Source organism: Anguilla anguilla, chromosome 2 (genome assembly GCF_013347855.1).
Source record: "Anguilla anguilla isolate fAngAng1 chromosome 2, fAngAng1.pri, whole genome shotgun sequence".
NCBI lineage: Eukaryota > Metazoa > Chordata > Actinopteri > Anguilliformes > Anguillidae > Anguilla > Anguilla anguilla.
The window spans coordinates 2294050-2321716 of NC_049202.1; the positions used below are offsets into that span (position 1 = coordinate 2294050).

Consider the following 27667-nt stretch of genomic DNA (forward strand, 5'->3'; position numbering starts at 1 on the left):
AGATTCTGTCATAATCAGTATTTAATATAACTCCAGGTTGTATCGTCGCCATTTCTGAACAGAAGCGGTGGTAATGAAATAAGAAAGACAGTGGTTAAAGTGCAGCAACAGCCCTTAAGAATTGTTGTAGCAGCTTTAAAATTCAATACACTGTATTTTACCTTGAGCCACCTGCAATAATTCTGCTCAAGTCTCATCCAAATACCTCCATTAAATGTGGACTCAGGGAGCTCTGAAGCTTAACACTGGAACGAGGGAGTTTTTCGAAGGTGGAGAGCGGAACGAGGGATTTTAGTTTCTGGAAGGAGGGAGTTATATCGGCAGAATGAGGGAGTTTTGAACTTAGTTGGTGGAACAGAAGTTCTGTCAGTTAAATGAGGGAGTCCATTAGGTGGAATGGGGGAGTTTGAAGGTGGAATAAGATACCTTGAATTGGGTTCCATAGATATGTAATGCAATCAGGCCTACCCACACCCTGGGAACCCGCGGATAATCAGGAAATCTAATGTGAAATAGGAGCAACAACCACACAAGATTTAGAGAGGAAGTGCAATACATTTCATTTATCTGTCTTCAAATGTATATATCTAGTTTTATTATTTATTTATCAGGAAATTTGTGGTGTGACTCAAAATACGATAAGGTAGTCAGAACTGAATAACCGCAGACCTTGAAGAGAAAATAAATCACGAAGCGCCATCCTCAATTTGACTTTTCCCCCCTCAGCTGATAGTTATCATGGGGATATACGCTGTCTTAGACTCATTCCCCCTTATCAGCCAGAGTATTGACACGCTGGCAATTATGCAGGACTTACAGACTCCGCTGGACTGCGGCTCCTCCCTGAGGACCGGGCTTTGTTTACGCCTCTCTGAGGTACGATCGTCTGGATTTTCCAACCGGCTGGAATCCAAAACGAAGACGACAGGCCGGGGCAATTCACGGTAAATCGCGCACGGTAATTAAGAGCGAGTCGGAAAACGGGGCGGATCTGGAGACGCTGCGGACGGACTCTGCCGTGCCGGGCGGATAAACCTGGCGCTGGTGGAACCTAAGGCCCAAACAGGGCCGGCCCGTGGCCCGTGCTCTATGCGGTTGTTTAGGGCCACAACCGCTGGGGGGGGTGGGGGTGGTGGGGGGCACACGATCCACTGTTTATCTAAGGTAAATAACGTTATTTTCGTATTTACGTTATTCATGCCCTATCGCGGAACTAGCGGTATAAACTGAAAATGGAACGGCAACAGAACAGTGCATAAGACTTGTTTAGGGACACCAAAATCCTGAGGCCGGCCCTGGGCCCAAAACCTATTAGCCGATGAGCACGGCGGCGGCTGAAGTCTCCATAACTACGTTTCTCTTTAAGCCAGCGTGGCCGCGCGGGCATCCCCACCGCGGTCCGCTCAGCCGCGAGGCTCGGCGGAACCTCCGGCAGCGCCGAAAAAGCCTCCGAGGCTTCCGGACCAATCACGCGCGAGGACGCGCCGAAGCGTGCCAAGCAGCTGCACCGGGACAAGCGTGAAAGGAGCGTCGCGAAAAAACACACACACAGAGCGCTCCCTCATGGATAAGCACAGGAGCTACGCTACGCACAGCGCGAACACGTCTGACAACAACCATACGGAGGTGTCACGCTCAACGCACCACGACATCGCCCTCTTCTGCTCATCCGACTACTCCGCGTGCTATTGTTAGAACGCATTACCATATCGGCGGTCAGAACCGCAGATAGGAACTCCGCATAACATATGCTGGAGCCGGCGCTGCCAATACTCATGATCAACAGGCACTGACTCCGGCAGTTATTGGAAAGTCCTTAATCAGACTTCCACTTCTGCCAAGGCAAGGTGGTGCCAAGGACATGCAACCGCTCCAATGTGTTTGTCTTTCTATCTGCATGTCTGCCAGAAAAGAAAAAAATGCAAAGAAGCAAGAAATGGATTTGGACGAAAAGCTACAAAAACTACAATGAATCAAGGACCCACTGACTACATAGTGCTGAAGACTCTCATATAGAGAGGTGTATCTGGAGGTATAATGACTTTATTGCCAGGAGAAATCATCTGCAAGACAGCAGTAAGCACCCTGCTTAGTTCCCATTATAGGTTTAAAAAAAGATCCTTGGGAGATCTGTTCATGTGACACTGAGGCTGGCAAAGCATTGTGGGATACGAACAGAGAAATGGGCAGTATAGTTTTAATAATAACACTTCAGCCCAGAGGTGCATTTTACAAGCTTGTCAAGATGACAGGACCATCAAAAAAAGACATGCACCTTTAACTGACATGTTAATATTCACACATGGAAACATTCTGTCTGAAACTGACAGAGCAAGCATTAGATTTTAATATAGAATTACGCATTAAAAATTGAGCATCGCACAGTGTTTAGATTATCTGAGGAACAGATTGGATTTGCACAGCAGAACCATTTTGTGGAATGTAAATGGTATAGAAATGTAAAAAAATTACTGGGTCAGTATTTTTTGTGCTCAGACCTCAATATTATGTTATATTGCTTAGTAGATGGTTTTTTAGACATCTTACATTTTCATGGAAAATGTACTGATTATAGAAAATATCATAAAATATGAAAGCTGTTCAAATTGTAATGTAAATCATTTTGTGAGTGTTTGTGAGTTGTGTGAGATTTTTATAGAATATTTCCATGCATATTTTCATTACAGAGATTTAATTTCAGATTTTATTATTATATATATATGCACTGCCAAGTATACATGTTTGATTACATCAGTGATTGTGTGTTTCTGTCACATTATTTTCAATTAGCACATCATAATAAATAGGGAGAAGTGGCTCACCTTTTTCTTGTTTGTTGGGCACACATACAGGTAGCTCAACACTCTCTTTAACCCCACTTTGTCGTTCAGTTTCTCATAGGTGGTTCCATAATCCGTCGACCTGCAAACGGAAATAAATCTGTGGTTACTGCTGTGTTCATTAATCATTCTCTTCTCTTCTTTTTAACGTAAACACTGCAGATGAGGCTCTGCGATAGACAGGCGGCCTGTCAGGGCTGTGTTCCTGCCTGTCGCCCAATGCATGCTGGGATAGGCTCCAGCACCCCAACCGCCCCCCCCCCCCCCCCCGCGCGACCCTGCTCAGGGTAATTCGGTATAGATAATGGATGGATGGACAGACTGCAGATGAAACAGGGATTTTAACCAGAAATATATACGTGACATTATTTTGTTACCGCTCCCCACCCCCAACGGCCTACAGGTCTAATGTGCTGCAGTGGCCCAAGGGGGGCGGGGGTTTGAGTTAAGAACCTCAGCTTAAGTCTGAGGAAGACCAAGAAACCACTCAAACACAAGGCCTGTAATTAGCTCAGCTAAGCTACCTGAAAGTTGTGAAGGATCTACAAGTGTAAAACCTCCCAAGTCTTCAGCAGAGCACAGAGGACACTGGTGAGCATGTAGGGATTTATGTGCATACTTCAAATCACAGAAGAAACAGGCAGATCTCATGAATGTAAAACAGAAAACACATTAATTCATCGGGCTGTGCTTTAAAATCTGAAAACATCATTTTCACGAAAACAAGTAGAAACCCTTGCTGATATTGGCATTTGTGCATGTTGTGTTGGAACAACTTTTTGACAAAGGGTGTGTGAGTGCGTGTGCGTGTGCGTGTGCATGTGCGTGTGTGTGTGTGTGTGTGTGCGTGGGCATGTTTTACATCTTTTTTCTAATGTTATTGAATGCTATTATTAATATTATGTCCTCTTGCATGCAAACACATTAAATATATAGAACACATTAATTCAAATATCCAGGGCCAATAAACATAATCCCAGCTACACCAGTTGGAAGGAATTTGGCAGTGGTGCTTGGTCGCACCTGCAGGACATAGCTACTTGCTCTGCAGGTGCAACCAGCCCTCAAAGACTATTTCAGCTAGCACACCTTCAAACGTCAGGAGGGCTCAGGGCTCTGTGTAATCAACAGACTGCATGTGCCCTGTGCAACATTATTTCCCTAAACAGCTGTCGGGAGAAAACAACATACCTTACAAAAAAAATCATGTTGTTCTCCTCAAGCTGCATGAATAGCTACAATTTAGTTTTTACCGGAATTTGCTCACACAGTTTTACCAAATGTGTTTACTAGAGCAAACTAGCAAAGCAAATGACTTCAGTCAAGTTGGCAGCATACATTTGTAGACCAGGTCAGACAGCAGGAATTGCATGAACAAAGTTACTAAATACACCATATATGGGCTTAGTAGGCATCAACATGGTACCCAGTTCTTGAGTTGTTAACGAAAGTCCTGACTATATTGCAACTGTCAGAACTTCTCTGCGCTTGCTCACCAAAGTCATGAACTGCGTCTAGCTGGCACGATACATACAACCACACTGTATCAGACCACCAGCCTGTTAGTGAGCTACAAACAGAGACGCAAAAAACAAGCACCATGACACGATGAATCACTTAGAATTCAGAGGGTACGACTCTTGATAATTTCAGCAGATATTAATTTTTTTTTACTTTCCACCCATCATACTTCTGCATAAACTTCTTTTCATGTCTTGTCATATTTTAGAATGCAAAGCAGGCCTAGGGTACATCCTTGAAACCAATCCGGCCCTGAAAGCTGAAAGCATCTCAGGCCGTTGTGCATTCATTTCACAGTAAATTTGAGAACTAAATTATGGCAGACGGAGAGAGTGAAAGTAACTTAAAATGAGGTACCCTTCCAGTCACTAGATTATAGGTGTCAACAAGTCCTGTTGACAGATATTTTTGTGTTGACAATAACAAATTCATGAACATTGAGTCAGAGGGAGGGAAAAAAAATTGATTGTCAAACTGATGATTCAACAACGATTCACACACCAAAACTAATGTTAATTGTAGGCTTAAGCCAAGGAACATATGCCCAAACATAATAGAGCCTTGTTATTTTTACAATGCAATTTTCAAATGAAATATAAAAATAAATGTAAAAAAAAAACTGAAATTACTGCAGGACACAAATGCAAGGGCAAACTTGGTAAATCAAAACTGCCAAGTGATTCCGTTTTAATGGCTTCTCTCATTTTATGGACAGCCACTGAGAATTAAAATCTCTAACAAACACTCCCCCCATTTCTCCACGCCGAGCCTCACAATCCGGAACATGGCGAGCGATTCACACGGCCTGAAGTCTCATTACTTAACCCGTTGTCCGTCAGATACCTGCTGACTTCACAGCAGTTAATTAGAGTGCATTTGATTTTATTAGTTTCGGAAAAGTTTCAAGAACACAGAAATGCTTTCATTCCTACATGCATACTGGCGTGACAGTGTGTGATATATCATTTGCCAGTAGACATACCCTCGCCCCCACCCCCCCCCCCCCCCTCCCCCAGTGACTGAAACTGAGGTGTGTTGGCTTCATTAGTGCCTGTATGGGAGACTACCCAGGGAAAGTAGGTATAAGGGTTTTTGTGGGCCAGTACAAGGGGAGGTCTTCCCTCTGAACAAACTGAAAAACTATTTCCCTGTGTCGCCATGGGGATATTGGCATCTTTCAAATGAGACGGTACAGCGTCACTCAGTGTTAATAAACAATCCACAGCACTTATGGCAAATTACAAACCTTTCTCTTTCATTACGTTACGAGCATATAGCAGACACTCTTATCCAGAGCAACTTATACAACCTTTTTTTTTAACATAGCATTTACACTGCATTCATTTATACAGCAGGATATATCATGAAGCAATGCAGAGTAAGTTCCTTGCTCAAGGGTTCAACGCCAGTGTCCAGCCTTGGAATCAACCAGTGACCTTTAGGTTACCAGACCAGCTTCTTACTCATTATACTACACTGCACTACACTTTCAGTCTGGCACTGGATCATCCTCAGCACCACTTCTGAGGCTTAATCAGTCTCCCCCATGTTTAAATAGAATAGCACGGTATATTGCATGTGTATCTGGGACAGTTGAGTTCAGGTGGTGGATTTTGTGCCGCCTTCTCCCATGGCGATGAGGGAAATTTCACTCAATTTCTCCTGTATTAATGGACAGAAATCACACAATCTAGTATTAAGCCAGCCATACCCCCCAGTCCCCCCCCACCCCCCCCAAAAAAACCTGAGCTTTACCATTAACATTTGCAACCAAGTCACATCTATCCACTGCTGAATAATATCTTGGGACTAGCTCTAAAATAATAACTCATGCTGTTAATATAATTAGGTTGAAGGAAAAATGTTGCAGACTCAAAAAAAAAGAACATGGCTGCCCATATATCTTCACACTAAATAATTCAGTTGTGGAAATGAGCTGTTAGCCAACATAGTCCAGGGAGACATTACTATTATTTCTGTACCACAGATCTGTACTGTAGTATCAATCCACCTCCACCGTTTGGTAATTACACCTCATAAGCTGTCTTTAAAAAAAAAAAAAAAAATTGTGTGCCATTTGCAGTCCAAATGTCAAAGAATACCAGATAACACTGGAAGTCAATATGAGCATCCAAAGTGTGGAGCTGTTCCAGGCCACAAGTTCATTTAAGACAGAGAACAATCACAGGAATTCCTGTTTTATAGCAGGCTGTCTTTCTTTTTCTTTTCTCTTTTTCTTTTTTCTTTTGCCTCCGTAACTTACACCGTGCGATGGATTTCTCCGACATTACAGTGAGAATTTTCTCATTCTCGCTCGTTCTTGGAGTGCCGGCGATACGGTCACAGTGATTACGCGCCGTGATACCAGAGAGCAAAGGGACCGCGTTCAGAGAGTTCAATTTCCAAAGGACATTAAGAGAAAGTTAAGACGAAGAAGCACGGGCCAATCTAGATAACGTATGAACATGATGGGCTCAGTCCCTAGGGGAGATGGGACTACGCTCTTCAACCGCCATTATGTCCATCGCCATAGCGATATGACCTAATCTGGCTATTGAGCGGTACATCATCTACTGCATGCAGTTTTCAGTTTTTTTCTTTTTTTTTTTGCTTCTGAGCGACGGCAAATTTCAGATATACATCCATAAGCAATAACCCGCACAGAGCTATGGTGGACTTTCTTATTTTTTAAATGGTACTTTCCCTGAAACAAGAAAATGAAAAATGCACAGGAAGCAGCTGGGAAAGAGAGCTGTGCTCACAATTAGCATACGATTACCACAATGCACCATCTCTTCCAAATAATGAGCTCGTTTTTTCCGTGACAGGGGATGTCTTCATACTTGTTTTAATCATTTAATTTTCTAAACTGGTCGTGTCCGCGTAGATCACGCTTAACCTTCCGGGTCCAAACATCTGTTGTTTTGTTCTTGTGTGATTTTGAGAATTGTGTGTGGGACAGGGACAATGTAACTATAAAAAAAAAAAAAAAATACTGATATAGTCCAGATTGTTGAACATTTTAATTTGTAAGACAAGTCTCTGGCTGAGACAATGTTAACCTCTTGAAAATTATGCAATATGGCCCAATAAGATTGCTCGCTGAACTGGTTGTCGTATGAATATTTATTGAATTTTAGCATGTGAATAAATGTGACAATATGTTGTGAGACCTTTAGAAACACAGAAACAAGAAAAAGTTAATTAGATTCGTCACGCCGGGGCTGCTGGGCAGCCCGCTCGGTCCGAAGCGGCGCTCGCGGCGAGTGACTGAACACCGCGGACCCGGGCCGAACCCGGACCGCACCGGCGCCAGACCAGCAGGGGCGGCGCACGCTTGGCTTCGCGTCGCCCCCCAGGGGAGCGCGGGAGGGATGCGGGCGCGGGGAGATAGCGGTGTCGGCATGGCGCCTGTTAGCTCGTCTGGGCACGCCCGCAGCTCGCTCTCTCTGCGCGTGCGCACGCGTACGGTTGGGTCTCCTCCGACCCCCCCCCACCCCCCGCTCCGCACATGTGCGGCTTGTGTGAGAGGAAGCAGCTGGAGCACGTTTCAGAGGAGAACCGCAAGCTGTCGTCACTCTCCTGAGCTGGCAGCAGGGGGTGTATATTAGGGTGCACATATATGGGTGCAGCATAGTTTGTGAATTGGAGAGGCTACTGGGGGGGGGGGGGCATTAGCAGGGTGTTTCTGTAAAGGAGCATGTGTGCTCAGTCAACCATACCCTGTATAAATAAAGGATAATAAACAAATAAATTAATAACAGGTGTAAAATAAATAAATAACGAAACCCAGTTTTTCATTCCAAAATGAAAATGTGGAAAAGCAGGCGTGTTTCTGTGTGAGCATCAAATGAACAATAAAAAATAAAAAAAAGCCAGTGGCCAGAAAAAAAAAAATCACATCAGGGGTTTTAGTGAGGCGATGCCAGATGGCTGGCACTAAAGCAGAACAATGTAGTGCTTGTGTGCTGGAAATGTGTAGATCAGGCAAGGGGGTGGGGGGGGGGGTGCACGACAGTAACACACGACTTCAAAGAAACTGACGGGAATTCAGACCAAATCACTTTAGTCGCTTGCACACACGCACACACACACAGGACACCACCTGAAGCATTTGGGTGTTTACACATCTGAGAAGAATGTTCTGGGTTTGCTCATCTCCCCTCATCCCAAAGAAAAGGTTCAGATCTTTCCAGAGCCTCCACAAAGGTCTTTGCATCTGCTTCGGCCTGGCTGCTGACCAGCCCGTATGGAAGCATGTTTGTGCTTTCTGTAGATAACAGCAGGACAAACTGGGAGGGGGTGGGGGGGGGTGGGAGAGTGTATGCTTGGTGTCAGGAAGAGATTAACAAAAAAAAAAGAAAAAATCACTTACCTGAAACTACACCTGCACCATCCTCAGAAAGGACTCCCTAGCCTGAACCCCTGAGGTAAGAGAGAACGAGCCCAGGGCTTCTAACGCACATCCCTGAGTGACTGATGCCTCTCCACTTACTTCCACGGTACTTAAGACAGACCCTCGGAGTCAGAAGCCAAAGGAGAAAGTGCGCTCGCAGGAAATCTTGACATTTTCTGCTCCACCGTCTGGTCTGTGCTTTTGTGCTGGCCAGAACTACGGAGAATGACAAAAGCAATCTTCCTCAAACCCCCCCCCCCCACCCCACACCCCCACCCCACTTACATAAGGAGAATGGTCGGGATAGGAGGCTGGGCTAAATCTGCAGCGGGATAAGAACACTGGGTAACTGGGACTCTGTGAGTGCCCAGTCGAGGGGGAACGGGGGCATAACAGGTGAACTAGCAATGAGATTTCGATATGATTGCACCCCTCTTATGGAAAAAGGAATGGATTTGGACGAAAGGGCAACGGGTTACACCAGGGCAAAACTCAAGGGCAATGTCCCAAAAGATGAGTTTGTAAAAAAAAAAAAAAAGTTATTTCCTATCAACCATGCATAGCATATGTACCTTAATTCATTTTTAGCATTTCCATTTAAATGTATTTTCTCCCAACAATTGCCTCATTAATCAGTAATACGTTTGCACCTAGAGCTCACACAAACATGTTATTTTTTTTTCTTTAAAGTACTGTAACAGCCTCACTATAATGAGAATGAGCTTGATGTTATTTCACATGCATTCCTGCAGTTGGCTTAAAGCTACAGTAGCTGTAGACCGGACAGACCATAATGCAGCGTTTCCCAACCTTTTTCCTTCCGCAGCACTCTTCCCAAATTTACAGAATCTCATGTCACACCACTCTCAGAAGCATAAAAAATAAAAAATAAACACCCTGCAAGCGATGCACTGACATTGATGTGACATGCCAACTGTAGGCCTAACTGTTCTTTTTGGGGTTTTAATTAAGCGATATGTATTTTAATGACGTTTATTTTGGCTTTTGTGAATGGGATTTGTTCATTTAAGTTTGTTTTAAATTCATTTGAACGTTAAAATTTTTTAAAGTATTTTTCACACGGCACACCAGCCCTCGCCTGACGGCACACCAGAGTGCCGCAGCACACCGGAAACGCTGCCATAAGGCGCAGTCTGTAGGGAAGATGACATGCAGTATATGAATCCCGGCCACACCACTTTCTGCACTGTGATCTCATCTCTATCCACAACCCTCTATGCTTTCCCCCGGTCTCAATAAAGTGGAAAAAATTATTTATGGGAGGAGAAATGTCATATCCATAATTGTTAACAAAGTAAAATGGATTTTAAAAACATTTTTATTTCTTGAAGAAATATGAATATATTGCACGTCTTCAATGACCGTAGGTACCCATGCTACAGTAGAAAATATTTGACTCATTCAAAATCATTAACAAACCTGTCTCCTAACCATTATTCAAGCTGCTGAACACAGCCGTGAACTTGCCTTTAGCCTCAGACTTACCGTTTTCCTAACCCTAACCCTAATTTGGGCCCTTAACCCTAATTGAAGACATTGGTAGCTTGGAAAACTTCAGATAAACCATTTAAAATGTATTAAAAATCAAGGTAAATATCACACATACAATAATACAAATGAAAAATGATATGTTTCAGGCCTTTTAAAAAGATTTCTTCCGTGAAAATTTTTTTTTATATATTGCTAATTTTTTAATGGCCATAGGTACCCATGCTACAGTAGAAAATATTTGACTCATTCAAAATCATTAACAAACCTGTCTCCTAACCATTATTCAAGCTGCTGAACACATCCGTGAACTTGCCTTTACCCTCAGACCTACCGTTTTCCTAACCCTAACCCTAATTTGGGCCCTTAACCCTAATTGAAGCCATTGGTAGCTTGGAAAACTTCAGATAAACCATTTAAAATTTATTAAAAATCAAGGTAAATATCACACATACAATAATACAAATGCAAAATGATATGTTTCAGGTCTTTTAAAAAGATTTTTTCTTGAAAATTTTTTTTTATATATTGCTAATTGTTTAATGACCATAGGTACTCATGCTACAGTAGAAAATATTTGACTCATTCAAAATCATTAACAAACCTGTCTCCTAACCATTATTCAAGCTGCTGAATACAGCCGTGAACTTGCCTTTACCCTCAGACTTATCGTTTTCCTAACCCTAACCCTAATTTGGGCTCTTAACCCTAATTGAATCCTTTGGTAGCTTGGAAAACTTCAGATAAACCATTTAAAATGTATTAAAAATCAAGGTAAATATCACACATACAATAATACAAATGCAAAATGATATGTTTCAGGTCTTTTAAAAAGATTTTTTCCTTGAAAATTTTTTTATATATTGCTAATTTTTAATGGCCATAGGTACCCATGCTACAGTAGAAAATATTTGACTCATTCAAAATCATTAACAAACCTGTCTTCTAATCATTATTCAAGCTGCTGAACACAGCCGTGAACTTGCCTTTAGCCTCAGACTTACCGTTTTCCTAACCCTAACCCTAATTTGGGCCCTTAACCCTAATTGAAGCCATTGGTAGCTTGGAAAACATCAGATAAACCATTTAAAATGTATTAAAAATCAAGGTAAATATCACACATACAATAATACAAATGAAAAATGATATGTTTCAGGTCTTTTAAAAAGATTTTTTCTTGAAAATTTTTTTTAATATATTGCTAATTGTTTAATGACCATAGGTACCCATGCTACAGTAGAAAATATTTGACTCATTCAAAATCATTAACAAACCTGTCTCCTAACCATTATTCAAGCTGCTGAACACAGCCGTGAACTTGCCGTTACCCTCAGACTTACCGTTTTCCTAACCCTAACCCAAATTTGGGCCCTTAACCCTAATTGAAGCCATTGGTAGATTGGAAAACTTCAGATAAACCATTTAAAATTCATTAAAAATCAAGGTAAATATCACACATACAATAATACAAATGAAAAATGATATGTTTCAGGTCTTTTAAAAAAAATTTTATTTCTTGAAGAAATATGAATATATTGCACGTCTTCAATGGCCATAGGTACTCATGCTACAGTAGAAAATATTTGACTCATTCAAAATCATTAACAAACCTGTCTCCTAACCATTATTTAAGCTGCTGAATACAGCCGTGAACTTGCCTTTAGCCTCAGACTTACCGTTTTCCTAACCCTAACCCTAATTTGGGCCCTTAACCCTAATTGAAGCCATTGGTAGCTTGGAAAACATCAGATAAACCATTTAAAATGTATTAAAAATCAAGGTAAATATCACACATACAATAATACAAATGAAAAATGATATGTTTCAGGTCTTTTAAAAAGATTTTTTCTTGAAAATTTTTTTTAATATATTGCTAATTGTTTAATGACCATAGGTACCCATGCTACAGTAGAAAATATTTGACTCATTCAAAATCATTAACAAACCTGTCTCCTAACCATTATTCAAGCTGCTGAACACAGCCGTGAACTTGCCGTTACCCTCAGACTTACCGTTTTCCTCACCCTAACCCAAATTTGGGCCCTTAACCCTAATTGAAGCCATTGGTAGATTGGAAAACTTCAGATAAACCATTTAAAATTCATTAAAAATCAAGGTAAATATCACACATACAATAATACAAATGAAAAATGATATGTTTCAGGTCTTTTAAAAAAAATTTTATTTCTTGAAGAAATATGAATATATTGCACGTCTTCAATGGCCATAGGTACTCATGCTACAGTAGAAAATATTTGACTCATTCAAAATCATTAACAAACCTGTCTCCTAACCATTATTTAAGCTGCTGAATACAGCCGTGAACTTGCCTTTACCCTCAGACTTATCGTTTTCCTAACCCTAACCCTAATTTGGGCTCTTAACCCTAATTGAATCCTTTGGTAGCTTGGAAAACTTCAGATAAACCATTTAAAATGTATTAAAAATCAAGGTAAATATCACACATACAATAATACAAATGAAAAATGATATGTTTCAGGTCTTTTAAAAAGATTTTTTCTTGAAAATTTTTTTTAATATATTGCTAATTGTTTAATGACCATAGGTACCCATGCTACAGTAGAAAATATTTGACTCATTCAAAATCATTAACAAACCTGTCTCCTAACCATTATTCAAGCTGCTGAACACAGCCGTGAACTTGCCGTTACCCTCAGACTTACCGTTTTCCTAACCCTAACCCTAATTTGGGCCCTTAACCCTAATTGAAGCCATTGGTAGATTGGAAAACTTCAGATAAACCATTTAAAATTCATTAAAAATCAAGGTAAATATCACACATACAATAATACAAATGAAAAATGATATGTATCAGGTCTTTTAAAAAAATTTTTATTTCTTGAAGAAATATGAATATATTGCACGTCTTCAATGGCCATAGGTACTCATGCTACAGTAGAAAATATTTGACTCATTCAAAATCATTAACAAACCTGTCTCCTAACCATTATTCAAGCTGCTGAATACAGCCGTGAACTTGCCTTTACCCTCAGACTTATCGTTTTCCTAACCCTAACCCTAATTTGGGCTCTTAACCCTAATTGAATCCTTTGGTAGCTTGGAAAACTTCAGATAAACCATTTAAAATGTATTAAAAATCAAGGTAAATATCACACATACAATAATACAAATGCAAAATGATATGTTTCAGGTCTTTTAAAAAGATTTTTTCTTGAAAAAATTTTTTATATATTGCTAATTGTTTAATGGCCATAGGTACCCATGCTACAGTAGAAAATATTTGACTCATTCAAAATCATTAACAAACCTGTCTCCTAACCATTATTCAAGCTGCTGAACACAGCCGTGAACTTGCCTTTACCCTCAGACTTACCGTTTTCCTAACCCTAACCCTAATTTGGGCCCTTAACCCTAATTGAAGCCATTGGTAGATTGGAAAACTTCAGATAAACCATTAAAAATTCATTAAAAATCAAGGTAAATATCACACATACAATAATACAAATGAAAAATGATAAGTTTCAGGTCTTTTAAAAAGATTTTTTCTTGAAAATTTTTTTTATATATTGCTAATTGTTTAATGGCCATAGGTACCCATGCTACAGTAGAAAATATTTGACTCATTCAAAATCATTAACAAACCTGTCTCCTAACCATTATTCAAGCTGCTGAACACAGCCGTGAACTTGCCTTTACCCTCAGACTTACCGTTTTCCTAACCCTAACCCTAATTTGGGCCCTTAACCCTAATTGAAGCCATTGGTAGATTGGAAAACTTCAGATAAGCCATTTAAAATGTATTAAAAATCAAGGTAAATATCACACATACAATAATACAAATGAAAAATGATATGTTTCAGGTCTTTTAAAAAGATTTTTTCTTGAAAATTTTTTTTATATATTGCTAATTGTTTAATGGCCATAGGTACCCATGCTACAGTAGAAAATATTTGACTCATTCAAAATCATTAACAAACCTGTCTCCTAACCATTATTCAAGCTGCTGAACACAGCCGTGAACTTGCCTTTACCCTCAGACTTACCGTTTTCCTAACCCTAACCCTAATTTGGGCCCTTAACCCTAATTGAAGCCATTGGTAGATTGGAAAACTTCAGATAAACCATTTAAAATTCATTAAAAATCAAGGTAAATATCACACATACAATAATACAAATGCAAAATGATATGTTTCAGGTCTTTTAAAAAGATTTTTTCTTGAAAATTTTTTTTATATATTGCTAATTGTTTAATGGCCATAGGTACCCATGGTACAGTAGAAAATATTTGACTCATTCAAAATCATTAACAAACCTGTCTCCTAACCATTATTCAAGCTGCTGAACACAGCCGTGAACTTGCCTTTACCCTCAGACTTACCGTTTTCCTAACCCTAACCCTAATTTGGGCCCTTAACCCTAATTGAAGCCATTGGTAGATTGGAAAACTTCAGATAAGCCATTTAAAATGTATTAAAAATCAAGGTAAATATCACACATACAATAATACAAATGAAAAATGATATGTTTCAGGTCTTTTAAAAAGATTTTTTCTTGAAAAATTTTTTTATATATTGCTAATTGTTTAATGGCCATAGGTACCCATGCTACAGTAGAAAATATTTGACTCATTCAAAATCATTAACAAACCTGTCTCCTAACCATTGTTCAAGCTGCTGAACACAGCCGTGAACTTGCCTTTACCCTCAGACTTACCGTTTTCCTAACCCTAACCCTAATTTGGGCCCTTAACCCTAATTGAAGCCATTGGTAGATTGGAAAACTTCAGATAAACCATTTAAAATTCATTAAAAATCAAGGTAAATATCACACATACAATAATACAAATGAAAAATGATATGTTTCAGGTCTTTTAAAAAGATTTTTTCTTGAAAAATTTTTTATATATTGCTAATTGTTTAATGGCCATAGGTACCCATGCTACAGTAGAAAATATTTGACTCATTCAAAATCATTAACAAACCTGTCTCCTAACCATTATTCAAGCTGCTGAACACAGCCGTGAACTTGCCTTTACCCTCAGACTTACCGTTTTCCTAACCCTAACCCTAATTTGGGCCCTTAACCCTAATTGAAGCCATTGGTAGATTGGAAAACTTCAGATAAACCATTTAAAATTCATTAAAAATCAAGGTAAATATCACACATACAATAATACAAATGAAAAATGATATGTTTCAGGTCTTTTAAAAAGATTTTTTCTTGAAAATTTTTTTTATATATTGCTAATTGTTTAATGGCCATAGGTACCCATGCTACAGTAGAAAATATTTGACTCATTCAAAATCATTAACAAACCTGTCTCCTAACCATTATTCAAGCTGCTGAATACAGCCGTGAACTTGCCTTTAGCCTCAGACTTACCGTTTTCCTAACCCTAACCCTAATTTGGGCCCTTAACCCTAATTGAAGCCATTGGTAGATTGGAAAACTTCAGATAAACCATTTAAAATTCATTAAAAATCAAGGTAAATATCACACATACAATAATACAAATGAAAAATGATATGTTTCAGGTCTTTTAAAAAGATTTTTTCTTGAAAATTTTTTTTATATATTGCTAATTGTTTAATGGCCATAGGTACCCATGCTACAGTAGAAAATATTTGACTCATTCAAAATCATTAACAAACCTGTCTCCTAACCATTATTCAAGCTGCTGAACACAGCCGTGAACTTGCCTTTACCCTCAGACTTACCGTTTTCCTAACCCTAACCCTAATTTGGGCCCTTAACCCTAATTGAAGCCATTGGTAGCTTGGAAAACTTCAGATAAACCATTTAAAATGTATTAAAAATCAAGGTAAATATCACACATACAATAATACAAATGCAAAATGATATGTTTCAGGTCTTTTAAAAAGATTTTTTCTTGAAAAATTTTTTTATATATTGCTAATTGTTTAATGGCCATAGGTACCCATGCTACAGTAGAAAATATTTGACTCATTCAAAATCATTAACAAACCTGTCTCCTAACCATTATTCAAGCTGCTGAACACAGCCGTGAACTTGCCTTTACCCTCAGACTTACCGTTTTCCTAACCCTAACCCTAATTTGGGCCCTTAACCCTAATTGAAGCCATTGGTAGATTGGAAAACTTCAGATAAACCATTTAAAATGAATTAAAAATCAAGGTAAATATCACACATACAATAATACAAATGAAAAATGATATGTTTCAGGTCTTTTAAAAAGATTTTTTCTTGAAAATTTTTTTTATATATTGCTAATTGTTTAATGGCCATAGGTACCCATGCTACAGTAGAAAATATTTGACTCATTCAAAATCATTAACAAACCTGTCTCCTAACCATTATTCAAGCTGCTGAACACAGCCGTGAACTTGCCTTTACCCTCAGACTTACCGTTTTCCTAACCCTAACTCTAATTTGGGCCCTTAACCCTAATTGAAGCCATTGGTAGCTTGGAAAACTTCAGATAAACCATTTAAAATGTATTAAAAATCAAGGTAAATATCACACATACAATAATACAAATGCAAAATGATATGTTTCAGGTCTTTTAAAAAGATTTTTTCTTGAAAAAATTTTTTATATATTGCTAATTGTTTAATGGCCATAGGTACCCATGCTACAGTAGAAAATATTTGACTCATTCAAAATCATTAACAAACCTGTCTCCTAACCATTATTCAAGCTGCTGAACACAGCCGTGAACTTGCCTTTACCCTCAGACTTACCGTTTTCCTAACCCTAACCCTAATTTGGGCCCTTAACCCTAATTGAAGCCATTGGTAGATTGGAAAACTTCAGATAAACCATTTAAAATGAATTAAAAATCAAGGTAAATATCACACATACAATAATACAAATGAAAAATGATATGTTTCAGGTCTTTTAAAAAGATTTTTTCTTGAAAAAATTTTTTATATATTGCTAATTGTTTAATGGCCATAGGTACCCATGCTACAGTAGAAAATATTTGACTCATTCAAAATCATTAACAAACCTGTCTCCTAACCATTATTCAAGCTGCTGAACACAGCCGTGAACTTGCCTTTACCCTCAGACTTACCGTTTTCCTAACCCTAACCCTAATTTGGGCCCTTAACCCTAATTGAAGCCATTGGTAGCTTGGAAAACTTCAGATAAACCATTTAAAATGTATTAAAAATCAAGGTAAATATCACACATACAATAATACAAATGCAAAATGATATGTTTCAGGTCTTTTAAAAAGATTTAATCCTTGAAAATTTTTTTATATATTGCTAATTTTTTAATGGCCATAGGTACCCATGCTACAGTAGAAAATATTTGACTCATTCAAAATCATTAACAAACCTGTCTCCTAACCATTATTCAAGCTGCTGAACACAGCCGTGAACTTGCCTTTACCCTCAGACTTACCGTTTTCCTAACCCTAACCCTAATTTGGGCCCTTAACCCTAATTGAAGCCATTGGTAGATTGGAAAACTTCAGATAAACCATTTAAAATTCATTAAAAATCAAGGTAAATATCACACATACAATAATACAAATGCAAAATGATATGTTTCAGGTCTTTTAAAAAAAAATTTATTTCTTGAAGAAATATGAATATATTGCACGTCTTCAATGGCCATAGGTACTCATGCTACAGTAGAAAATATTTGACTCATTCAAAATCATTAAAAAACCTGTCTCCTAACCATTATTCAAGCTGCTGAATACAGCCGTGAACTTGCCTTTACCCTCAGACTTATCGTTTTCCTAACCCTAACCCTAATTTGGGCTCTTAACCCTAATTGAATCCTTTGGTAGCTTGGAAAACTTCAGATAAACCATTTAAAATGTATTAAAAATCAAGGTAAATACCACACATACAATAATACAAATGAAAAATGATATGTTTCAGGTCTTTTAAAAAGATTTTTTCCTTGAAAAATTTTTTATATATTGCTAATTGTTTAATGGCCATAGGTACCCATGCTACAGTAGAAAATATTTGACTCATTCAAAATCATTAACAAACCTGTCTCCTAACCATTATTCAAGCTGCTGAACACAGCCGTGAACTTGCCTTTACCCTCAGACCTACCGTTTTCCTAACCCTAACCCTAATTTGGGCCCTTAACCCTAATTGAAGCCATTGGTAGCTTGGAAAACTTCAGATAAACCATTTAAAATTTATTAAAAATCAAGGTAAATATCACACATACAATAATACAAATGCAAAATGATATGTTTCAGGTCTTTTAAAAAGATTTTTATTTCTTGAAGAAATATGAATATATTGCACATCTTCAATGGCCATAGGTACTCATGCTACAGTAGAAAATATTTGACTCATTCAAAATCATTAACAAACCTGTCTCCTAACCATTATTCAAGCTGCTGAATACAGCCGTGAACATGCCTTTACCCTCAGACTTATCGTTTTCCTAACCCTAACCCTAATTTGGGCCCTTAACCCTAATTGAATCCTTTGGTAGCTTGGAAAACTTCAGATAAACCATTTAAAATGAATTAAAAATCAAGGTAAATATCACACATACAATAATACAAATGCAAAATGATATGTTTCAGGTCTTTTAAAAAGATTTAATCCTTGAAAAATTTTTTATATATTGCTAATTTTTTAATGGCCATAGGTACCCATGCTACAGTAGAAAATATTTGACTCATTCAAAATCATTAACAAACCTGTCTCCTAACCATTATTCAAGCTGCTGAACACAGCCGTGAACTTGCCTTTAGCCTCAGACTTACCGTTTTACTAACCCTAACCCTAATTTGGGCCCTTAACCCTAATTGAAGCCATTGGTAGCTTGGAAAACTTCAGATAAACCATTTAAAATGTATTAAAAATCAAGGTAAATATCACACATACAATAATACAAATGCAAAATGATATGTTTCAGGCCTTTTAAAAAGATTTCTTCCGTGAAAATTTTTTTTTATATATTGCTAATTTTTTAATGGCCATAGGTACCCATGCTACAGTAGAAAATATTTGACTCATTCAAAATCATTAACAAACCTGTCTCCTAACCATTATTCAAGCTGCTGAACACAGCCGTGAACTTGCCTTTACCATCAGACCTACCGTTTTCCTAACCCTAACCCTAATTTGGGCCCTTAACCCTAATTGAAGCCATTGGTAGCTTGGAAAACTTCAGATAAACCATTTAAAATTTATTAAAAATCAAGGTAAATATCACACATACAATAATACAAATGAAAAATGATATGTTTCAGGTCTTTTAAAAAGATTTTTATTTCTTGAAAAATATGAATATATTGCACATCTTCAATGGCCATAGGTACCCATGCTACAGTAGAAAATATTTGACTCATTCAAAATCATTAACAAACCTGTCTCCTAACCATTATTCAAGCTGCTGAACACAGCCGTGAACTTGCCTTTACCCTCAGACTTACCGTTTTCCTAACCCTAACCCTAATTTGGGCCCTTAACCCTAATTGAAGCCATTGGTAGCTTGGAAAACTTCAGATAAACCATTTAAAATGTATTAAAAATCAAGGTAAATATCACACATACAATAATACAAATGCAAAATGATATGTTTCAGGTCTTTTAAAAAGATTTTTTCTTGAAAAAATTTTTTATATATTGCTAATTGTTTAATGGCCATAGGTACCCATGCTACAGTAGAAAATATTTGACTCATTCAAAATCATTAACAAACCTGTCTCCTAACCATTATTCAAGCTGCTGAACACAGCCGTGAACTTGCCTTTACCCTCAGACTTACCGTTTTCCTAACCCTAACCCTAATTTGGGCCCTTAACCCTAATTGAAGCCATTGGTAGATTGGAAAACTTCAGATAAACCATTTAAAATGAATTAAAAATCAAGGTAAATATCACACATACAATAATACAAATGCAAAATGATATGTTTCAGGTCTTTTAAAAAGATTTTTTCTTGAAAAAATTTTTTATATATTGCTAATTGTTTAATGGCCATAGGTACCCATGCTACAGTAGAAAATATTTGACTCATTCAAAATCATTAACAAACCTGTCTCCTAACCATTATTCAAGCTGCTGAACACAGCCGTGAACTTGCCTTTACCCTCAGACTTACCGTTTTCCTAACCCTAACCCTAATTTGGGCCCTTAACCCTAATTGAAGCCATTGGTAGATTGGAAAACTTCAGATAAACCATTTAAAATGAATTAAAAATCAAGGTAAATATCACACATACAATAATACAAATGAAAAATGATATGTTTCAGGTCTTTTAAAAAGATTTTTTCTTGAAAAAATTTTTTATATATTGCTAATTGTTTAATGGCCATAGGTACCCATGCTACAGTAGAAAATATTTGACTCATTCAAAATCATTAACAAACCTGTCTCCTAACCATTATTCAAGCTGCTGAACACAGCCGTGAACTTGCCTTTACCCTCAGACTTACCGTTTTCCTAACCCTAACCCTAATTTGGGCCCTTAACCCTAATTGAAGCCATTGGTAGCTTGGAAAACTTCAGATAAACCATTTAAAATGTATTAAAAATCAAGGTAAATATCACACATACAATAATACAAATGCAAAATGATATGTTTCAGGTCTTTTAAAAAGATTTAATCCTTGAAAATTTTTTTATATATTGCTAATTTTTTAATGGCCATAGGTACCCATGCTACAGTAGAAAATATTTGACTCATTCAAAATCATTAACAAACCTGTCTCCTAACCATTATTCAAGCTGCTGAACACAGCCGTGAACTTGCCTTTACCCTCAGACTTACCGTTTTCCTAACCCTAACCCTAATTTGGGCCCTTAACCCTAATTGAAGCCATTGGTAGATTGGAAAACTTCAGATAAACCATTTAAAATTCATTAAAAATCAAGGTAAATATCACACATACAATAATACAAATGCAAAATGATATGTTTCAGGTCTTTTAAAAAAAAATTTATTTCTTGAAGAAATATGAATATATTGCACGTCTTCAATGGCCATAGGTACTCATGCTACAGTAGAAAATATTTGACTCATTCAAAATCATTAAAAAACCTGTCTCCTAACCATTATTCAAGCTGCTGAATACAGCCGTGAACTTGCCTTTACCCTCAGACTTATCGTTTTCCTAACCCTAACCCTAATTTGGGCTCTTAACCCTAATTGAATCCTTTGGTAGCTTGGAAAACTTCAGATAAACCATTTAAAATGTATTAAAAATCAAGGTAAATACCACACATACAATAATACAAATGAAAAATGATATGTTTCAGGTCTTTTAAAAAGATTTTTTCCTTGAAAAATTTTTTATATATTGCTAATTGTTTAATGGCCATAGGTACCCATGCTACAGTAGAAAATATTTGACTCATTCAAAATCATTAACAAACCTGTCTCCTAACCATTATTCAAGCTGCTGAACACAGCCGTGAACTTGCCTTTACCCTCAGACCTACCGTTTTCCTAACCCTAACCCTAATTTGGGCCCTTAACCCTAATTGAAGCCATTGGTAGCTTGGAAAACTTCAGATAAACCATTTAAAATTTATTAAAAATCAAGGTAAATATCACACATACAATAATACAAATGAAAAATGATATGTTTCAGGTCTTTTAAAAAGATTTTTATTTCTTGAAGAAATATGAATATATTGCACATCTTCAATGGCCATAGGTACTCATGCTACAGTAGAAAATATTTGACTCATTCAAAATCATTAACAAACCTGTCTCCTAACCATTATTCAAGCTGCTGAATACAGCCGTGAACATGCCTTTACCCTCAGACTTATCGTTTTCCTAACCCTAACCCTAATTTGGGCCCTTAACCCTAATTGAATCCTTTGGTAGCTTGGAAAACTTCAGATAAACCATTTAAAATGAATTAAAAATCAAGGTAAATATCACACATACAATAATACAAATGCAAAATGATATGTTTCAGGTCTTTTAAAAAGATTTAATCCTTGAAAATTTTTTTATATATTGCTAATTTTTTAATGGCCATAGGTACCCATGCTACAGTAGAAAATATTTGACTCATTCAAAATCATTAACAAACCTGTCTCCTAACCATTATTCAAGCTGCTGAACACAGCCGTGAACTTGCCTTTAGCCTCAGACTTACCGTTTTACTAACCCTAACCCTAATTTGGGCCCTTAACCCTAATTGAAGCCATTGGTAGCTTGGAAAACTTCAGATAAACCATTTAAAATGTATTAAAAATCAAGGTAAATATCACACATACAATAATACAAATGCAAAATGATATGTTTCAGGCCTTTTAAAAAGATTTCTTCCGTGAAAATTTTTTTTTATATATTGCTAATTTTTTAATGGCCATAGGTACCCATGCTACAGTAGAAAATATTTGACTCATTCAAAATCATTAACAAACCTGTCTCCTAACCATTATTCAAGCTGCTGAACACAGCCGTGAACTTGCCTTTACCATCAGACCTACCGTTTTCCTAACTCTAACCCTAATTTGGGCCCTTAACCCTAATTGAAGCCATTGGTAGCTTGGAAAACTTCAGATAAACCATTTAAAATTTATTAAAAATCAAGGTAAATATCACACATACAATAATACAAATGCAAAATGATATGTTTCAGGTCTTTTAAAAAGATTTTTATTTCTTGAAGAAATATGAATATATTGCACATCTTCAATGGCCATAGGTACCCATGCTACAGTAGAAAATATTTGACTCATTCAAAATCATTAACAAACCTGTCTCCTAACCATTATTCAAGCTGCCGAACACAGCCGTGAACTTGCCTTTACCCTCAGACTTATCGTTTTCCTAACCCTAACCCTAATTTGGGCCCTTAACCCTAATTGAAGCCATTGGTAGATTGGAAAACTTCAAATAAACCATTTAAAATTCATTAAAAATCAAGGTAAATATCACACATACAATAATACAAATGAAAAATGATATGTTTCAGGTCTTTTAAAAAAAATTTTATTTCTTGAAGAAATATGAATATATTGCACGTCTTCAATGGCCATAGGTACTCATGCTACAGTAGAAAATATTTGACTCATTCAAAATCATTAACAAACCTGTCTCCTAACCATTATTCAAGCTGCTGAATACAGCCGTGAACTTGCCTTTACCCTCAGACTTATCGTTTTCCTAACCCTAACCCTAATTTGGGCTCTTAACCCTAATTGAATCCTTTGGTAGCTTGGAAAACTTCAGATAAACCATTTAAAATGTATTAAAAATCAAGGTAAATATCACACATACAATAATACAAATGAAAAATGATATGTTTCAGGTCTTTTAAAAAGATTTAATCCTTGAAAAAATTTTTATATATTGCTAATTTTTTAATGGCCATAGGTACCCATGCTACAGTAGAAAATATTTGACTCATTCAAAATCATTAACAAACCTGTCTCCTAACCATTATTCAAGCTGCTGAACACAGCCGTGAACTTGCCTTTAGCCTCAGACTTACCGTTTTTCTAACCCTAACCCTAATTTGGGCCCTTAACCCTAATTGAAGCCATTGGTAGCTTGGAAAACTTGAGATAAACCATTTAAATGTATTAAAAATCAAGGTAAATATCACACATACAATAATACAAATGCAAAATGATATGTTTCAGGTCTTTTAAAAAGATTTAATCCTTGAAAATTTTTTTATATATTGCTAATTTTTTAATGGCCATAGGTACCCATGCTACAGTAGAAAATATTTGACTCATTCAAAATCATTAACAAACCTCTCTCCTAACCATTATTCAAGCTGCCGAACACAGCCGTGAACTTGCCTTTACCCTCAGACTTATCGTTTTCCTAACCCTAACCCTAATTTGGGCCCTTAACCCTAATTGAAGCCATTGGTAGCTTGGAAAACTTCAGATAAACCATTTAAAATTCATTAAAAATCAAGGTAAATATCACACATACAATAATACAAATGCAAAATGATATGTTTCAGGTCTTTTAAACATATTCTTTACCAAATTTCAAATTGGAGTCACTTTTATGCCACTCTCACCCTCACCTGCACAGGTACGCTGAAGCTTAGTGTACAGGCATCTGTTCTGCTCTGCAAACCGGTGTCTATATCACACACAAGAGGCCACACAGTACTACAGGAGAAACTAGTGCCAAGCAGAGCATACGCATAGCTCTAACTGATGCACAGTCAAATGTCCAGTGTAAAGTTGACTCTTTGCAGAGTGTGCTTATGTTGGACTCATGTGTTGGACTATTGGACTCATATGGACTTTGCCTACAGACTCCCACCCTATCCTATGGCATGACCACTGATGCTTAAATACATCACAGACCCTCAGGCATGTATTAAAGCAGTATAAACTCATAATTCAAGGCATCCTTTGAATGTTTTCCCTCCCTCAAGAGGTTTGTGTCATACATGTCAAAGGAATCCATCATGCTCTATTTGAACCCGCTGCCATAGCTGTCAGGCACAAATCCAGAGACCGTAGCCGTGGATACGCCTACTCGGAATTTTTACTGTATTTTCGAAAATGGTGGACGTTGAAACACAGACAGGAGGCTTGTTTCTACATGTGAATCATCTTGGAAAAAAGCAAAGACTGGAGGTGACATTTAATCCCACGTACAATTTACTTAAAATAAGTAGAAATGGTAGGTGTTCTGCTTAAATTTAAGCATAGGGGGAAAAAAACACATTCTTCCATGGAAACATGGATGATTAATACGTTAACTGCTGTCTGGGATGATTCAATCCTCTCACTAGAATTTCTGCATGATTACTATGACCAAAAGACCTTGGTTGGAACCGTTTCCCCTTTACATATTCAGGCATTATTTATTCGTTCCCCAGTGTCGTTTAGTGCATACATAGATTACTTAGCTTTTAGTCTGTGATGTCAAGCCCCATCCGGATAATGGCATCTCAGCTCCAAACCGATTACCATGCTCATTTTTATTTCAACATTAACACAAACACTGAGTCGCCCAACTATCAGTAAGGACATAACTGCGCAGAAAAGCTAAAAAGTTACAAATTGTGCATATGTTTATGGGAAAGGCATTTTAAAAAGTGAGGCGAAAATTTACAGAATCTTGAATAATTACATATGCATTTGTTCTAGTTCAAGCACTTAATTTCCAAGTACTTTGGGAAGTCACCCTATTAACCTAGTCCAGCTAAAAGCTATGAGAAGCCATGCAATTAAAATGTTTCCAAGCTTGCTATTTTAACATTTCTGAATACATTATTTCCACATATTAGCTAAAAGGCTAACAACTGGAAGCAAGAGGCTGCATTTACAAATGTGTATAACAAGTCATTAAACTCCAAGAGATCAGAAAAATTTTAGCTTGCTCTTCAGGGTAGTAAAACAAGCAGTCATAAAGTGCCCCCGCTGTTTCTGGTAAGACAGCACACTGTCCCTAAAAAACCTTTAATGTGTCCCTAATTTGGACCATTAACAAATGTGTCTCGGAAATAAATTGAGACAGAACAATCACCAGATTCACTTAGCTTTAGAGTTTAGCTTTAGAGTTTAAAACCGGAACTTGTTGAAAGTTTTACGATGATCATGAAAATCCATTCAGCACGCAATGTGCCAAAAGATGAAGAGGTTTAATACAGACAGTATTTGCGAAGGACGCATTTGGATCAGCATCTTTTAATAATCTCCTCTCCCATCAGCAAAGCCTTATCACAGCAAGACAGCTAGCATTGTAAAAGCTGTTTATCTGTTTAACATATACACATGAACGTGCATGCGTGCACACACACACACACACACACACACACACACACACACACACACACACACACACTCTCACACACACACACACACACACACACACATACAAACACACACACAGACAAGCATGTGCGTGCACACACACAAACACACACACTCACACACAAACACTCACTCACTCACTCACAGACAGACACACCCACGCACACACACACACATTTCTGCACACACACCCCCACACTCACACTCACACACACTCACACTCACACTCACACACCCCTATTCCGAGCGCACCCAAACCACATTAAAACCCTTTTTTCGTAATTTAGCAGAATTCATTGGAGCGTGATGGAAAACGGCTTCGCGGGATTGGTCCATTAGGGCCGGGGGACGCGTGGGGGCGGGAGCTCTGGGAAAGCGGTGGGAGTAAAGGTCGCGTCGTCGATGGAAGGGAGTTGAAGAGGAAACGCGCGCGTGGGCGCGGGGGATAATGGACCCGACACGGTCACCATTACACACCGCGATCCGCCAGCGTACACACTGCCTGCACCTCTCCACACGGGGTTAACTCAAGATGTGACAACAATAAAGCAGAGGTCGAGAAAAAGAAGCAGGAAACCTGTTTTTTGCTTTTTGAAACAAATCGAACCCCCCACACATTATCTAATGCAGAGAGGGGGCTGGGTTTTTGGGGCTTTAGATAAGACTACAAAACTCGGGCATCGTTCATTAGTTCCCTGAGGGTCTTTCAGTGCACAGATTGACTACCCACCTTTCAGACTATGATGTCAAAGCTCCTTCAGGATAATCGCATCTCAGTTACAAACTCAGTTTGAAACAGGGCTCAGTTTTTGACTTTTGATAAGACCACTTCTATGCAGAAGAGTAAAGTGCACCTGAAACAAATTATGGCAATCGGGGGGGGGGGGGGGGGGGGAAGAGTAATGCAATATTGATGTTCAAGAGATTACCGTTTAAGAAAAAACAGCACATATGTTCATGGTGTGAAGAACTGTAAGTAAACATAAATTAGGCGTTTTTTTAATGTTCAGCGGAATGACTGCCTTAAATCAGACGGCATCACGAGGTTCCTGAAGAAACAGGTGTTCCATTGCTGCTGGTTGTAAGAACACTCCACTTGTCAGTCTGAAGTGGTCCTTTATACAGGCTCTCAGTTAAGTGGTTTTTACGCTATTAATTTCAACTTATTTGTTTTCCTTTTTTCTTAAAAATGGTTAGGAATTCAGTCAGGAGTTCAGCATGAAACACAATTAACTCACCAAACAGCAACAATTTATAAAGCAGAACCTCAGAATTAGGAACCGCAGGGTTACAAGCTGACTGGTCAGCTGAAACTTAAAATAGATTAAGGCCTGTTTTAGTACTAATGATGAATAACAAGTGGAAATCAACAGCGTTTAAATGAATGCAAAGTGAGTCACTGAAAAGATAATTTATCATTCAGAGAACCAACATAGAAAAAATATAATGTTCTAATTGGATTCATTGGATAATTGGTTCATTTTTACTACTACTACAATGGATAATAATAATAATAATAATAGGGTACAGTAATGAAAGTGATAAATCAAAAAAAATAAAATTCGTAAAACATTTCACATCAAAGCAGTGGGCAGCCTTCTTAATGGTGGTCAATTTGATGGCCAGCAGTATTGTCCTCTTAGTGCACTGAATTGTACAATCCATCTTCATAGAGTGCCAGTTATGGT

At 37.7% G+C, this 27667-nt stretch overlaps 1 protein-coding gene across 2 annotated transcripts in view; it reads right to left on the minus strand.

The window, feature by feature from the left end:
- The window catches only part of sorcs3 (sortilin related VPS10 domain containing receptor 3), a 204037-nt gene that overhangs the window by 76412 nt on the left and 99958 nt on the right, over positions 1-27667 (minus strand). For both annotated transcript variants that reach the window (XM_035402854.1, XM_035402855.1), the window contains exon 3: positions 2823-2922. In XM_035402854.1, coding sequence (XP_035258745.1) covers positions 2823-2922 — 100 coding nt within the window. The remainder of the gene's footprint in view (positions 1-2822; positions 2923-27667) is intronic.